The 16,421-nt window shown below is 36.8% G+C and overlaps 2 protein-coding genes across 2 annotated transcripts; one reads left to right on the plus strand and one right to left on the minus strand.

Moving 5' to 3' along the window:
• Positions 1-2,402, plus strand: LOC133709440 (protein farnesyltransferase/geranylgeranyltransferase type-1 subunit alpha). Its single transcript, XM_062135183.1, has 5 exons — positions 1-336; positions 420-529; positions 612-732; positions 859-954; positions 1,708-2,402. Exons 1-5 carry the CDS (start codon positions 88-90, stop codon positions 2,131-2,133), a joined length of 1,002 nt encoding a protein of 333 aa, XP_061991167.1. The 5' UTR covers positions 1-87; the 3' UTR covers positions 2,134-2,402.
• A 706-nt stretch (positions 2,403-3,108) lies between these two features.
• Positions 3,109-8,515, minus strand: LOC133712897 (endonuclease III homolog 1, chloroplastic-like). The gene is made up of 10 exons (XM_062139007.1): positions 8,231-8,515; positions 8,037-8,146; positions 7,815-7,878; positions 7,470-7,597; positions 7,083-7,149; positions 5,262-5,353; positions 4,956-5,093; positions 4,777-4,881; positions 4,459-4,542; positions 3,109-3,605 (listed from the first exon to the last, which is right to left on the minus strand). Exons 1-10 carry the CDS (start codon positions 8,406-8,408, stop codon positions 3,462-3,464), a joined length of 1,110 nt encoding a protein of 369 aa, XP_061994991.1. The 5' UTR covers positions 8,409-8,515; the 3' UTR covers positions 3,109-3,461.
• Positions 8,516-16,421: the final 7,906 nt, after the last annotated feature.

The following is a 16,421-nucleotide window of genomic DNA, read 5'->3' on the forward strand; positions in this document are numbered from 1 at the left end:
TAGGGAGAAGCGAGAAAAAGTGAAGAGGCGAGAAGCGAAGCATCAGATCTTCCCCCCCCGCAGCAGCAAAGGAAGAAAGGAAGGGAGATGTCGTCGTCGTCGTCGTCGTCAGACGAAGAGGGGCAGTGGGTCCCGCTAAGGAGTAGACCGGAGTTTTCGGACGTGATCCCGGTGGAGCAAGACGACGGGCCGAACCCGGTGGTTCCGATAACCTACAAGGAAGAGTTCCGAGAGACCATGGACTATTTCCGAGCCCTGTACAAAGCCGATGAGCGATCCCTTCGCGCCCTTAACCTCACTTCCGAGGCCATCCAATTCAACCCTGGAAACTACACTGTCAGTTCTTCTTCTTCTTCATTCCTCTTCCTCCCTCTTCAACTAGACTGGGTATTTGAATTTGTTGTTTTTTTTTTTTGTAGGTATGGCACTTTAGGCGCTTAGTACTTGAGGCACTCAATCATGATTTGCACGATGAACTTGCTCTGACTGAACACATTGCTCAAGGAAACTCCAAAAATTATCAGTTATGGTGAGTTTTCGACTCGTTTAATGTTTGGTAGATATAGAGAGATTTGGGGTCCATTAATGAATGTTATGAGACATACTTGTAGGCATCATAGGCGGTGGGTAGCTGAGAAATTGGGAACTAGTGCTACAACCGAGGAACTTAGGTTCACCAAGAACATACTCTCCATTGATGCTAAACATTACCATGCTTGGTCTCATAGGCAGGTTCGTTGTTTTCGTAATTCAACTCCATTTCAAGCATTTATCTCAGTTGATTAGATGGTGATTTTAAGGATCAGTGCTTGCTATATGTATTTGGGTTTTGACACATATGTTTTGTTCTGAATGCAGTGGGTTCTTCAGGCACTTGGAGGGTGGGAAGACGAACTTGACTATTGTCATCAGCTCCTTGAAGAAGACATTTTTAACAATTCTGCTTGGAATCAGGTATTACTAGATTTATAGATATTCCGTACCTGCCATTTTGGTAGGCCGCTGAGTCTCAAACACAAAGTTTATAGCCCTGGCTAGGATTTGAAGGGCGGGGTAACTGTGAATACTTACAACTAGACAGGCTAGAAAGTATTAGGATTTTAGAGATAATTGTTCAATTATGATTATCACAGCTAATGCATATGGTGGCGATGGGCGGATGAATGCAGTGAAATTTTCTTTTTGAATTGAATGTTGTATGTGTATTATGTGTTGGTTTGATTATTATGATTGAACGACAGCTAAATAGTCTTCGAGTTCTTTTTACTTTTAAAGTGCGATAAAGTCTGAAAAGGCACCGTCACCTTTGAAAACATTCTGTTGGGAGGAGAACTAGGGCTTGTTTTGTGACAGGATTTCTCTGTGATGGGAGGGGAAGAAGGGGATGAGGTTTAACTTCCTGAGGAAAGTTTCATTAGGAAGTTAAAAAATGCCACAAATTTATATTTTTCAAAACTGAAATCTAACCAAATGGACTGTTTCAATAAAGGAAAGAAGACAGCCCTCACCATGCTGTCTACATCTTTCAAAAGACACAGTTGGGTCCTAGCACTATTTCTCATTAAACTCATAATAACTACAGTATGGTTCTCTACTTATATTACCCTTTGATTAGAGTAAAATAGTGTCGATTTCATTATTGTTGTTTTACTGCTTTTTGGTTTACATGTTTGGGTTTCATGACCTGCTTATGTTTATATTTCACAGAGATATTTTGTCATTACAAGATTCCTGGGAGGCCTGAAAGCTATGAGAGAGTCTGAAGTGTGTTATACTCTTAATGCCATTGTTGCCCGCCCAGAGAATGAAAGCTCATGGAGGTACCTTCGAGGGCTTTACAAAGATGACAATTCATCTTGGGTAAACAATCCTCAAATTTCTTCAGTATGCTTGGAGATTTTAAATGCCAAAACCAACTGTGTCTTTGCTTTGAGCACACTTTTGGATCTTATCTCCCATGGTTTCCAACCAAGCCAAGAGTTCGCAGATGCTGTGGATGCTCTACGAATTTCTGACTCCGAACAAAGAGATTCTGATGTGGCAAAAGCTGCTTGTTTTGTCTTGGAATCTGTCGATCCATTCAGAGCTAACTATTGGCAGTGGTACAAGAACAAGCATTTCCAAAATGCTTAAAATTAAAACAGTAAGTGGATCATCTGACTTTTGCATCATAGAGTTGTGCTTGCAAAACTGGAGCAGTCAAGTCATCATCTGAAGAAATTTTACCCCATGTATACAGTCACACAATTTTAAGCTTAGAGAGTGGGATTGCCAAACATTGTTGTATGGATACTAAAATCTTAACTGTTTCTGTGCTAAAAATTGGTGTTTATGTTTTGATAAGATTTTTCGTAAAATTGATGTTTATGTTTTGCTTGATAAATTGATGTTTCTGTTTCACATTTTTCATCATGCTTTGGTGTTTTGAAGCTCTTAGGGTTGAATAGGCGTGCTGTCTACAGAGAAGACATACAAACTTAAATCTATTGTTGGGGAAGGTGAACACCTCGGCCAAAAACGGCTAGAACTTTGTTAACCCCTTAATCTCTTCATTACGTACTTCATCACTGGCCAAAATCTATTCCCAATGAAGATGTAGTAAACTTTTTAGATCGAGATCACATGGTACTTTAAAAAGTTTTATAGGCCCAATAATTAATCTTTGCCAGAGGGTCATACGAATAGATTGAGATTTGAACTCCCTTGACCATTAAAATATATTGAGATTTAAGCTTCAATCACCGTTGACAGAGGATTCAAATCCGGCTGTGGGAGTTCCATACTTAGAAGCTCTTACCAACTCAACCACATGTGGTTTGTTTGAGAAACATCTGGCCCTCAATGCAAACCTAGGAACTGCTATTTTTTACTTTGTCAGTGACTTAACACCCAAAAAACACAGAAAAATTATAAATACAGAGTAATACTAAAAAAAGTCAACCTCCACCCAAAATTAACTACACGGTTACCAAATCCAAATTGGAAATTTAAATCAGCCTTTTCCTTGGGATATACATGAACAGGCGTATGAAATCTAATTACCAGTTCCTCATCTCAGGTTGTTTTTGAAGATTATGGGTATAGAATCTTCAGTATAGCATTTGAATGGAAATAAAATCTCAGGAGTAGCCTAAAAAATGCTTACTCGAGCTGTTAACCTTTTGCTGTAATCATCTTTCAGCATCCTTTGAAGAAATAATCACCAATTGATTTCCGATTATACAGAAAATAGAAGCAATTTAGATTTCGGTCTGCTGAATGTAACAAAATGTCGGTTAAAAGTTTTTGACAAAAAAGGGTCCCAATTTATCCCCTTCTCAATGTTTGTGTCCTTTCTCCTACCTTGCATGAACAATACTTTGCTATTTAGGAACCTATGAGATTCTTTAGGATAGGGATATCCACAAAAAGCAGGCAGAAGCAACCACAAACTGTTTTTGCTCCCTCCGAGAATCAACTTGTTAAAGTTTCTTGCTCGAACCAGATTTCTTTGTCTTGGATAATGGACTTGAGGTCTCTTTGAATGCAGATGGGCAGAATTCATTCACACTGCAGACTCCACAGCGAGGTCTGAGTGGAGTGCAAACTGTCTGTCCAAATCCCACCTGTTCGGATTAAAGCAGGGACAAAAAAGCATTATAATAAACGATGAGAGCACCTGTGTATGGAAAAGATTTCTGACAATCTGGAAAAAAAAAGATCTGAGATAACACAAACAACAAAGAAGCACATGGTTACAGATGGCTGTTGGAAAATTCCAAAAACCTTTTCTAATTATTTTCAGAACCAAATTTCAATTGTCAGTAGAGTTCTAATTATAGCAGTAGAATCCAATTCACCGAACGAGAAATCATCACTTTTGCTCAGCATAATAGTAATACACAAAATGGTGGAGTAATAATGTAATCAATCATGCTAAAGATCCAGGATTGATCCCTACTTTACCCATATTTAGTGTCTTAGTCGGTATGGGAAGAGACATCCCTGTAATGACTTTAATCTTTGAATTGAGTTATGTAATGAACATGAAACTGAACTTGATGAAGGTCTCATGTTTTAGTTAACCTAACTACATATGCTCAAGTCCTGGTAGATGATTTGAAGCCAACTCCAATTGTTACTTGTCTCAGGTTCAAGTCAACAGATAATAAACCCTGTCCTTCTACCCTGACAACCGTGCAACATAATTCAACAATTGGAATCATGCAATACAATTCATTGGAATTATGCAATACATATCTTTAGGTAACTCTTCAGGATTATCTCACCAAAAATAAGTCATATTGGGAGCCATTTGGTCATTTGGACTGCGTCGACAAATACAGTCCAACCACTATAGCTGAGTATTGATGACAACAACTAAATGCCTAAACAATGAGTGATTTTTTGCAGTGACTATTTTCATTTTGACTGATCTCTAAGAATTTGGATTTCCATATTACAGGAAAATATGCGTACCAAAAGAGGGTTTATGGGAACCCATTCTTCCTTTGGAAGCCACAATTGCAATGCCTCTCTCGTTTCCTCAGGGTTTGATGTTTTCTAGCAAAGAGAATAAAGATCAGTATTCATGCAATGATATCAGTCTGATGGTTTAGTATCGCAAAAAAATTTACAAAACCAAGGACGATTTTATGTGAGCAATAATAAAAAATATCTGAGGAAAATGAGCAGGTTTCATGGTGAGATAGTCTCATTAAGTGAATGCACAAGGTTGAGAACCTAGTCAACCTACTACTTTAATACATCAAATGTATCACAAAAGATGGAAAATACCTGTTTTTTGCCTGCCCTTGACACCCAGCCAAGGCGGTTGCAAATCCGGTGCACATGGGTATCTACACAAATCCCTTGAACATTGTCCCAAGCGACATTCATAACCTAAGAACCATACCGGAATATTTAGAGAACCTAAGGTGGCATGCTAAATTGAATAAGTTCGAAACTAGCCCTACCAAATGAGCCATCTTAGGACCTATTCCTGGAAGTGAGAGGAGTTCCTCCAATGAGCTAGGTATATCTCCATCGTACTTGACAAGACAAATTTTTGCAATTTTCTTCAAGTTACTAGCCTTTCTTGTATAAAAGCCAACCTACATGTTTATAATTAAAACATCAAAACTTCATAATCTAGGTAAAAGATATTGAATTAGTTACATACGTAGAGTATTTTTGTAAGTACCTATTGTATTGGAACAATGCAGGTCAAAATAAGAAAGTGCAAAACACCATTTTTTTAGTGGGAACTGAAAAGAGCATACCGGGTAAATCAAGCTTTTAATGGTTGCTTCATCACCTTTGTCAATGGCGTCAGCAGAGAGCAAACCATTTTGAAGGAGACGCTGAATTGCTCCTGAAATCCAAACATACCATCAGACGGCGGGAACAAGATTCTGATTAAGATACAAAACGACTGAGAAAAGTACAGAGCAGAAAGTGAATAACATTGCACAAATTTGGGATCAATAGCTTATACGCTTTTATAAGATTTGGATTCTCAAGTTATGTTTTAGTAAATTCACCAGCCAAACCAACTTTAGCCAGTAGGTTGATAAATATAAAAACATCTTCTTTTTTGTTTTTCTTTTTTCTCTCTCTCCCCCATCTCTCTTTTGGACAAAAAAACAGATTTAATTTATTTACAAAGCAGTGGACAGGATATCAACTGAGAAAAACTCCTAGAAACACCAGCAAAAACACTAAACAAAGAAGAACAAAACAGAAGCCAAGTGAATAGCATTACAAATGAGTTATTCCAGAGTTATTCCTAATACGGAAGATATCAAATCCCATAAATATGCCCAGGAAGTGAACTCTATCCTATCAAATTGATCCCCCTCAAGTTATAAAATTTCTTGTTTGTCTTCGTCCAATGACTCAAAGCACTGCCATTATAGCACCTCTATTAAGACCCAACCCTTCTTTCTTCCTCCAAAAAAGCTGCGCTTTTCACACAATAAAGTCATATAATTGTCCGAACCGGGCATGGGGCTGAGCCTCCCAGCTAGGCTGGGTTCCAAACCCCTTTAAAAAAAAAAAAAAGTCATATAATTGTCCAGAACAGTTCACAATATACTCCCTAAACACCCTTTTTGATACAGCTAAAGAAGTTGGAGAGTACAAAAATAAATGAATCACACTAAGGTTGACCTTAGCTCATACTACACTGAGGGGACAGAAGCATAGGATCATCTCCTTTGAACCAATACACAGGTATTTACCTTCCCAAGTGCAATAATCCAAACTAAAACCGGAACTTTAGGAGGGATTTTACCCTTCCAAATTAAAGAATGGGAAATCAATTGAGGAAAAAAGGACCATCTTAGAGTAAGCAATAAAACTCAGCCGAAGCTTCCAACATCCACCTTCTCCTACCTTGTTTATCTGAGACCAGCACAATGCCCTCAAGCTCAGAAAATAAGGACAAAAGCTCCAGAACTTTCGGTGATCTTTATTCTCTTTAAACCCAAATTCTCAGCTAAAAAAAAAATAGAAAATAATTCTGGACTGTTTTATAAGCAAGCATCAGCATGAACAAAAACACCAATATGTAATAACAGATAACAGTTCATTTTCATTCCAAACTCTAGATAATCATTCGTATCCCACTCACATTATTTTCATTTATACTTCTGTTAATTCTCTTAACAAACATGTCACACCTTTTTACCCCATTACCATATTAGAATCCAATATTTCATGACGTCGTCAAGTTTTTCTCTCATAACCAGTCAATTTTCAGGCCACTGAACAGATCTCTGTTTCATTTCATTTCCAGACTCTCTAACAAGCCAACTAACCATTCAGCTTGGTTAATGAGTAAAAAGCTGCGGCTGGGCATAGTGGACCTCACTAATTGAAACATGTTCAAGGTTGATAAGATGAATTTCTTGTTACCACAATGGAAATTGATGTCAATGGTTGAACTTAAACTTGTGATAATAGTTATAATGTCAGTAACGACCCCTGTACCTAATGGAAATTGATAAAACTAACCCACCAGACTACCAAGGGACCAGCGGTTGAACTTGAAAGTCTACAAACTTGCTCCTCAAAAAGTAAAAAGTTAAGTACAAACGTACCATGAGTAACTTGATCCTTCGTTTGGCTTGACAGTAGGGAGGATACCAAGACGGCGAATCTTCTCTCCTAATTTTATTTTGTTAAATGACTGATCAATGACCATGCTATGATTCATAAATGACACAGATTCGTAATGGAATAACACGCATCAATAAATGTATCAGAGAGCATATCCATCATATAACTAATTTCTGAAGCAAATTACTACTGGGAGTTGCAAAGGTTAGGCTATGGTTCTGTACTTGCGCTAGCTATTAGGATCCTGGCTATTAAGGGGTTATTATATTAATCCTTAACAAATTGTTGAAGCTAACATATAACAAATTACAGATAAAGGCAGTGCAAGATAGTATTCATTCCACTTTTCAGAGTGAGCAAAATTATACCTTAGGAGGGAGAGCACTTCCGGCTTTCTCACAACCCATACTATCTACAGGTGCATCTTCAGAGGACCTCATTTTGCGAATCCCTTGGAGGACTTTCTCCCAGTTAGCAGGTGGCTTACCTATGTCAACTGAAATGCACAATTTAAGCTGAATGAGAAAGAGTCTACATTCACCCAAATTTAAGTTCCTACTTCCTAGTCGTGTCTAAATGATGCAGAAAGAAAAGAGAGGCTGAAATAAGCAACAACTATTGAATGCACAATAATAACTATCTTCATTTAACATCTACTCATGAAACCTACAACATCCAAGTCGTGGCCCCGAATTGGCAGAAGAGGCACTTACTTGAATAAGAAGATGAAGTCTCATTTCTGTACCCAAATTCTTCAATGTCAGGTAGGAGGTCAAGCTGCAAAACAAGGAACTGGGGTCATGATATGTTCAAGTTTAAAGCTTCAAGTTTACTAGTGATCCAAAACCCTGTAAGAAGCTTCTTAAAAAAAACGCCCTTAAAATCCATTTGTATATTGACAACAAGCTTGAAAAACATAAATGCAGTTCTCTCACTTTGTGGGGTTTTGCTTCTACAGTAATAAGCTGTTGCTCCGTCATTTTCAGTCTCTTTCTCCTCGCAAAAACACGAAGCTCCGGCTTTGAAACGGCGGCGTCGGAGCCTCCTGAAAGTTCACAGAAATTGAAAACCCCAACAACAACAAAAAGAATTATTGATGAAATTGGAACAAGCGACTACTATGTCTGACCTGGGTTTGGGTCTGAGTTGGCGGCAGAGAATGTTGGTGATTTGGACATCCTTGTTCTTCTTGTGTAGGTGTTGAAGAATTGTGTTTTGGTAAGAGAGGAGGCACTTGTCGCGCGAATTTGGAACATTTTCGACTTCAACCAAAGGATGGATTTCAATTTTACAACACACCATGCCATTTAAGCCTAAAATTTGCTTTCCCAATTCCCATGATCCATACAATTCTTTTTTTCTTTTTCTTTTTTCATTGAATGAACCAGTTTCAAAATTAAGGCTTATGATAGACTTATAGGCTGTGTTTGTTACGTGGGACTATTATCCCCCGCCTTATTTCTTATAATAGTTTAGGACTCTTCTAGCCTGGGATATGCTATGTTAATACATGACCCATGTTTGGTATTGCTTAGGACTAAAGAGCAGAATAGTCAAAATAGTCATATCCTATGTTTGTTGATGTATTGGACTAAAAGTTTGCAGCAAAGTTCACATACAGCAAAATAATGCAATATTGAGAAGAGTAACCACAATCTGCATACTTTGTAGTTAGTTTTTACACATCGACAAGTCCACCTATTAATACAAGACAGTGATACACTGATTTAACATTCCACATGCTAATAATGTTCCATCTAGCAATTACAAAAATGAATGTTAATCTAGCAAAAGAAGGAGCTTGTCCCACATGTGCTCAGGCAGCAACTGTTGCAGTTTTCCAAAAAAAAAAAAAAAGAACATATCTTGCAACAGCAGCTAGGTTGATCCTCTAGCAGTGGCCGCAAGCAAGTTCTCGACATACACTTTTCTCACTTCATCATCTAAGGACATGAACACAGAGATATTTTGGGGCTTATCCAAAATGATTTTCAATGCCTCAATTTGGTCTAGAACAGAAAGTCCCATTTTCTTAAGTTCCTTAGCAATATCAGATCGATCTTCATTACCTTTCACTATGGCATCAGTCACTGCTTGCATTCTTTTTCCAGATTCTTCAAACAATTTATCCAATGCAAGCATAATTTTATCTTCATCATTTCTTTTCCTCTTTTTCTGACTGACCTGAGATTGTCCCGTGCTATCTTTGCTGATTGACATGGGGCTTGTGTCATTCTCAACTTCAATGCCATCTTCATTGTTGCTCTGCTCCTCCATCATATCAGCAGGGACCTCAGCTCCATTTCCAGTCGCATGGTCACTCCCAAATATGGTAGCTAGTCTATCAAATAATGGATACTTCTTGTTTCTCCATCCCTGATCGAGCTAATATTTTCTATGTTTTTAGTGCATTTTCTCTGCATTTTGCTTAGTTATTCTCTTAACAATATCATTTCTAACTTAGTTTTGTGTTTTTAGGTACATTTGAGCTCCAAACGCAAGAAATGAGCTAAGAAGAGCTAGAAATGATGGAAATGAAGGCAAAGAAGAAATGAGGCGCAGAAATGACGAAGAAATGGAGAAATGAAGTTTTCCCAGTTCTACTAGGAAAAGGAATCCCAGTTGGACTAGGAAACCTGATGACACTAGGAGTCCTGGTGGTGCTAGGAGATGCTGTGTCTTGAAGATGACTCAAGATAGTTCAAGATTGTTCTAGAATATTGAAGGAATTTCGGCAATGTGGAGAATAATTTCGAATTGGCCCATTTTGGGAGAGTTTGGCCCGAAGTTTGAAGCATGTGACTTGCACATGATGCTCTAGACCCTTCTTGATGTTTTTGAGGAGCCATAAGCCCATTCTACATGCTTTTGCTATGAGAATTACAAGGAATTACTAGAAGATTTCGACAAGATATATTATGGGATTTTATTGGATTTTCTTGGGATTTTATGAGAGAAAATAGAGGAATAAGAATTGATTTATGACTCTACATACAAGGGAGGCCGAAAATAAGTCTAAGTACATGGAAGATTTCGGCAAAAGAATGTTACTTGCTCTCCAATTTTCATTCTATTTTTCTATTGGTCGAAGTGATGCAATTAAAGAGAAATTCAAGGGAACCCTAGCCCTTGTTGTTCACTATATAAAGGAGGCTTTGTGAAGACATTCTACACACCACAAAATTCAGAATCAAAAACCACAAACACTCCCCTTTCTCTTCCAAGTTTCGGCAACTTCAAAAAATCCAAAGTTCAAGGCCGTGAAGCATCCATTCATCCATTCAAGCATCCTTGCCGTAGCTCTCATCTATTCCACCACCTTTTGAAGCTTCTTGCGTCCTTGAAGATCAAAAAGTGTAACCATGAACACCATACTTTGTTTTCAGTTTTGTATAAGAATTCTATTTCGGGATTCATTAAATTTCGATTTTGGATTGATAATTTGCGATTTCTATGGTGGATGAAAGATTGAATTTAGTTATGTGATTTTCGAATACTATGAAGCATGATTTAGGTTTTAGATTTTCAAAAAGATAAATTGTGATTTCATTATATGCTTGCGTGATTGTTAATTTTGAACTTCAATCCCAATTGTTATGTGTTAATTGATCTTTGGATGCATACTTAGGTTGATGAACATGTAATCAAATCCATATTAAGGTGCTAGCATTCTAGACTTTAATAATTTCGGTGGAAAACCTATAAATACTTAGGTGAATTAACAATGAGTTTTGCATGCTTGATTAGCATTCTAACTTGTGTTCTTAACTTGAATTAATCGAACTTCCATGATTCTTAATGCGTTGAAAGTGTTTTTGTTAGTGATTAGCTACCACTAGTGATTGCATGATAGTGATTGCATGATTAATAGAGTTAACTATGGTGCGTTCATCTAGTTAATTTAATTAAGGGAAGTAAAAAGAACTTTGCATGCGTTCATCTTTGTTCTTGATTGATTCTATGCTTGAATATATTTTGATTCGTGATTTGATGTTTGAAACCTTGCCAACGTGTTAATAGTAGTTAATTACATATTATTTTCATTCCATTCATATAATTCTAATTGATTCTTGGTTTTGATGTGTCACATGTGTATATTACTTAGTTGTTAGAAAATAAATCTTAAATCCCCTTCTTATTTTCGTAAATAATGTATAGATATATTCTTTTGTTTGTTTTACTAATGTTTATTTTTTAGGAATTAATTAGGCTCTAATCCCCGGTTGAGAACGATCCCTACTTATTCTTACTACATTGATAGGGTTTTAAATTGATACACTAATTTGTGTACGTCAATCCCTTTGCCTTTTTGTTGTGCTATGACAGAAACAGAAAATGAATCGATCAAAGTGCATCAATGAAATTAGTTAGATTAAAAATGAAACTCAATGAAACTTCCTCATTACCTGCAAATACGTATCTCATACTTCATTACTATCAACTTCAATGCACTTTTTGATATCATTCCATGCAAATACACTCTTGTTCATCATGTCATAGATTATGCTATAATCTTTCTTCAGTTTCTTCAACTTTAACTCAATATGTGGACTTGCCTTCAGATTGGAATTGGGACATAAAAGATTTAAAGCATTCTCGATTTTGAGTAAAGTACCAGATTTGAAACTTCCAGTGTCGCAGCGTTGTCCTCCAGCAATAATTCCGTCAAGAACATTCAACAAAGATTCTTCTTCAAAGCTGGTCCATACACGCCTTGACTTCCCTTGCTTTGTATTTTCATCACCACTTTCCATTTTCTAAAAAAAAAAAAAATCAACATCTCATGGTTAAAGAAGCATAAATATGATCCAGTTTAGTTTCCACTCACTATGCACTTTTCTTCTTTCCAAAACTAATCCTAATCTCTTCAGAGTATTTTACTTATTTTCTTTGGCAAACTGCACATTTTCTCTCCTACTCTGCAATGTTCCCAGTTTAACAAACTGCCACCAATAATTGATCAATTTTAAATACATGCTATGTGACTATGTCCATGTTCAGTGTGAGCTTTCAACTGCAACAATAATTTGCAATGCAATGCCAAAGCAAACAGAAGAAACAATGCATATAAACTAATAAACTACCCAGAAAAGTAAAAATTTCTCAAGTGATCGAAGTGAATCGAGTAATGCAAGACATATATATTGCTGGTTCCAGTTTAGTTGTTGGTTATGTTTCTTAAGTTTGTTTCTCAAGATTCTAGGTATTCTTTGCATTCATCAGAATTAGTCAAACCTGTTAAGATACATATCCCTATAGAATAGTACAGCGATAATACAAAGTTTAACTTCCTTGGTCACCCACCTTCGATGAATGGCGTTTTAACCATTCAACCATTCAATCATTCATTCAATTCTCAACCTGAACCCTTTACTATTTCCTACAAGTAAAACACAAATACTCATGAGAATAAGGAAAACAATTTCATATTAAGCAATACCTCCTAACAATGCAAGTAACTGATGTACATAATCAGTTACCTAGTGTCTCATCTAGTGTTCATAACAAATCAAAAGCTACATAAATTATGATCCTTAGTACGTACTAAAAGGCCTATAAAGCAGAAACTACATCATTTATTCTCTTCAAGCTCTTACATCCCTTGCAGCAACACCTGAAACCCCTGTATCTCCGGCAGCCCTTACAGCCCTTCTTCCTGTCCATTCATTATGCATTTGTAAAGCTAATTCATTCCTCCAAGTAGTCCATTGATTAGATGCTTCAACCGTGCCAACTACATCAGCTTCTTCCCCATTTTGTGCATCTAATTCACATACTGCATACTCCATCGGATCAATGGACATCTCTCTGCTAATAAAATTATGTAAAACACAACAAACCGTAATTATGCGGCATTGTGTCTTTATTGGATAAAATGATGGACTCCTTAGTATTCCCAACCTTCCTTTTAGCATTCCAAAACACCGTTCTATGACATTTCTTGCATTCGAATGCTTCATGTTAAAATATTCCACATGATCCCTAGGCATATTTCTTTCATCCCATTCCGACAAATGATACCTTGTTCCTCTATATGGTGCAAGAAATCTCTCACCATTTGTGTAACCACCATCTACAAGGTAATAATAACCTAATAGCCAAAATAAAAATTCCTTTTAGTGTGTGAAACGCACATAAACTGCATTAATTTAATCTACACAACTAATCCAATAGCCTTACCAGTGGGAACTCTTAATCCATTCAGCCTAGTCACTGCATCGTGAAGAACTCTAGAGTCTGATGCCGATCCCTCCCAACCCGGTAAGACAAATATGAACTGCATATCACGAGAACAAGCAGCTAACACATTTGTAGCAACTTCACCCTTTCTTGTGCAGTATCTTGGCTTGTCAATTGCACGCACACGCACTCTAATGTAAGTTCCATCTAGTGCCCCCAAGTAATTCTATTAAATATATATATATATATATATATATATATATATTTATATATATATATATATATATATATATATATATATATATATTCATCAAGTCTATAAACTGCACATATAGATGAACCTTTTAACAATCAGAAAAGGCATAACCGCAGTCCCTACAATAAACTAACCTTAAAGCACTTCCATCTACGATCTGTGCAGTCAGCAAGTACCGGATCAGGTACCCTCAACAAACTACCTTGCAATCGTAAAACACCTTGTAGTATAGAATGGAAATACCTACTAATAGTCTCTCCGGATCGAAAAAATCTACCTCTAATAGTACAATTCTTCACATGATGTGAAAGTATATGTAAAAACATACATACTTGCTCTTCCACAGACACCAAACCATCACTCTTTATCTTTCCATCTGTGCGAAGCAGTTCACACAAAAGGCCAAAAGTCCTATCCATTCTTAATTCGTGTACACATTCGGTGTCACTATTGCCTATAATACTATCTGGATAACTCAAACGAATCTCACGTCTAACGAATGAACGATTATTTAGAGCATGTCTTTCAGCACGTCTTCGTCTCAAATTAAACATCAGTAGCACAAGCATAGTACAAGCACACATTGTCTCTAGGTGCCACAACTCCACCAATAAGAGCAACATAATTTGCCTTCGATCCATATCTAAGATTTCATAGTAACATCCAAAATCAATGAAAACAACCAACCAAAGAAGAAGATAAAAACACAGACGTTGTTAAAAGAAAAAAAAACCCAGAATTGATCAACATCCAAAATCAATGAAAACAACCAACCAAAGAAGAAGATAAAAAGACATACGTTGTTAAAAGAAAAAAAAACCCAGTCTTGAAATTGATCAATTCTTAGCAAATCAAGCTACCCAGACACCAATTGTTACAACCCATAAACAATTGTTAATAGAAAATCAATCCATAGTCTTTAATTTAACAAATCACAGTAGATACACGAGAAGAATAAGCTAGACGGGGTCGAAGGGAAGAGGGAATCAGAATCAAAGCAAAAGGAGCATGAGAGAGAAAAGAAATTGAACCTGGAAGTTCAAGGAGGATGAAGCGCGATCGAGAGTGGAGAGACGAGGCTGAAGCGCGAAAGAGATGGAGAAACGAGGCTGAAGCGCGCGAAAAGGATGGAGAGACTAATGAGCGTTGTTGAAGCCCTTGCTTCCACATTCCGGTGAGATTTGGCTATGTAAGAAGGTCGGGAGCTGATGCGGGGACTCTCTTATCTCATTTAATTAAGTCCTCATGTGTGCCAAATGTGGGATGAGTCTTATTTTATTATATAAGCTACTCCAATCCAGTCCAGTCCCACGTAACAAACACAGCCATAATTCTAAGTCATAGAGTTGATGAGCTTATGATAGGTTGATAATGTGTCTTGGTTATGCTGAAGATTGGATGAATTTGACTATGCGATGAGTACGGTCAGTCTCTTCTTTGGTTTTATGGAAAGGTAAATCGACAGTTAATTTCTGACTATTTCAGAGTTTGAGATAAAGGGGTTTTCTTTCCCCATATTTTTTTTTTGAAGGAGTTTGGAACCCAGCCAAGCTGGGAGGCTCATCCCCACGCCTAACTTATTATATTAAAATTAGAATCATGCATCGAGGGGGACATAGGGCCTTGACCTCGATTACAGTTACATGAGTCCTATAGAGTACATCCTGAATAATAACAGGAGCCTCCTCTAACCAAATATCATTAAGATAATTTAAGATATGGGGATTTTCTTTCCCCATATCTCTTCTTATTGTGTTCAAAAGGTTTATCCAACTTCTTTTCTCAAGCAGATATGAATGGGCCAATTCATGTTGTTCAAGAAGCTTCTTAGGTTCCATCAATCTCTCACTTGTTTTTCGCTAATGATAATTTGATATTTTCTAAAGCAAAGACTCAAGAGGTTATTACTCTTAAACAAACTTTTTTTTAGGGTTGCATACGGATTGGGTTGGATCGGTTTTGACTCCAAACCGTCTCTATGCCAAAGTGAGCGGTTTAGGCATTTTGGAGAACCGGTCATAAAAAAAAAAAGCTTAATCTGATCCAATCCAATCCAATTAAAGATGGTTTGGTTCGGTCGGTTAGGCGGTTTTCACCTATATAATAATAACATGCTATTTATGAAAAAATTCATAGTAAAAATTCAATCTCAATAATTGAAATTATGTTAAATTATCTAAATTTAAAATTCAATAATTAAAATCCAAAACATATAATCAAAAACTAAAATCTAAATTAGATTCAAAATGATTCACTTATTTAACGACTTAGTCACAGTACTAGTTTAATATGATAGTATTAATGGTCAAAGAATGTGAGATTGAGAGATCAGAGATGTGATGTGAGAGGATCAAATAAAGTCATAACTGGAGATTTAAAACTTAGAACAAACTGAACAAATGAATATATATTTATTATGTGTATATATAAAAAAACTTTTTCTCTTATATTTCAAACATACCGGTCGGTTCGGGTTCCGTTGTTTAAGCACAAGAGAAACCAAACCAACCCAGTTCATAAATGGTTTGGTTCGGTGTTGAACCGATTTTCAATTTTTAAAGTTAAAAAACCTTAACCAAACCATATTTATCGGTCGGTTTTAGCCGGTTTGACCGGTTTGTGCCATGTTATGCACACCCCTACTTTTTTTTCCTTTTGAAAATGCAGCCGGTCAAAACTTAATTTTCAAAAGTCGGTGGTGCCCTTTTATCCAAGTGTGAGTGTCCTTTGCAATTTGAGATTCAAAATTGTTAGGGAGTGTGGGCGATTACATTTCATAATCGGTATCTAGGTCTTGTAATAACAATGGTAGACTTGAACAAAAATAAAAAGCAATGTGATGGAAGCTTCAGGAACGATTTGATAATCATCTGATGGGTTGGCA

This window comes from Rosa rugosa, chromosome 5, assembly GCF_958449725.1.
Source record: "Rosa rugosa chromosome 5, drRosRugo1.1, whole genome shotgun sequence".
In the NCBI taxonomy this organism is placed as follows: Eukaryota; Viridiplantae; Streptophyta; class Magnoliopsida; order Rosales; family Rosaceae; genus Rosa; species Rosa rugosa.

Excerpts from the sequence above, each read along its gene's own strand:
- LOC133709440 (XM_062135183.1), top strand. The coding sequence starts at position 88 with ATGTCGTCGTCGTCGTCGTCGTCAGACGAAGAGGGGCAGTGGGTCCCG. Across the intron at positions 337-419 it reads TCAACCCTGGAAACTACACT|GTATGGCACTTTAGGCGCTT; the intron begins GTCAGTTCTTCT and ends TTTTTTTTGTAG. Across the intron at positions 733-858 it reads ATGCTTGGTCTCATAGGCAG|TGGGTTCTTCAGGCACTTGG; the intron begins GTTCGTTGTTTT and ends TTCTGAATGCAG.
- LOC133712897 (XM_062139007.1), bottom strand. The coding sequence starts at position 8,408 with ATGGCATGGTGTGTTGTAAAATTGAAATCCATCCTTTGGTTGAAGTCG. Across the intron at positions 7,879-8,036 it reads TAGAAGCAAAACCCCACAAA|CTTGACCTCCTACCTGACAT; the intron begins GTGAGAGAACTG and ends CTTGTTTTGCAG. Across the intron at positions 4,882-4,955 it reads GTCCTAAGATGGCTCATTTG|GTTATGAATGTCGCTTGGGA; the intron begins GTAGGGCTAGTT and ends TATGGTTCTTAG.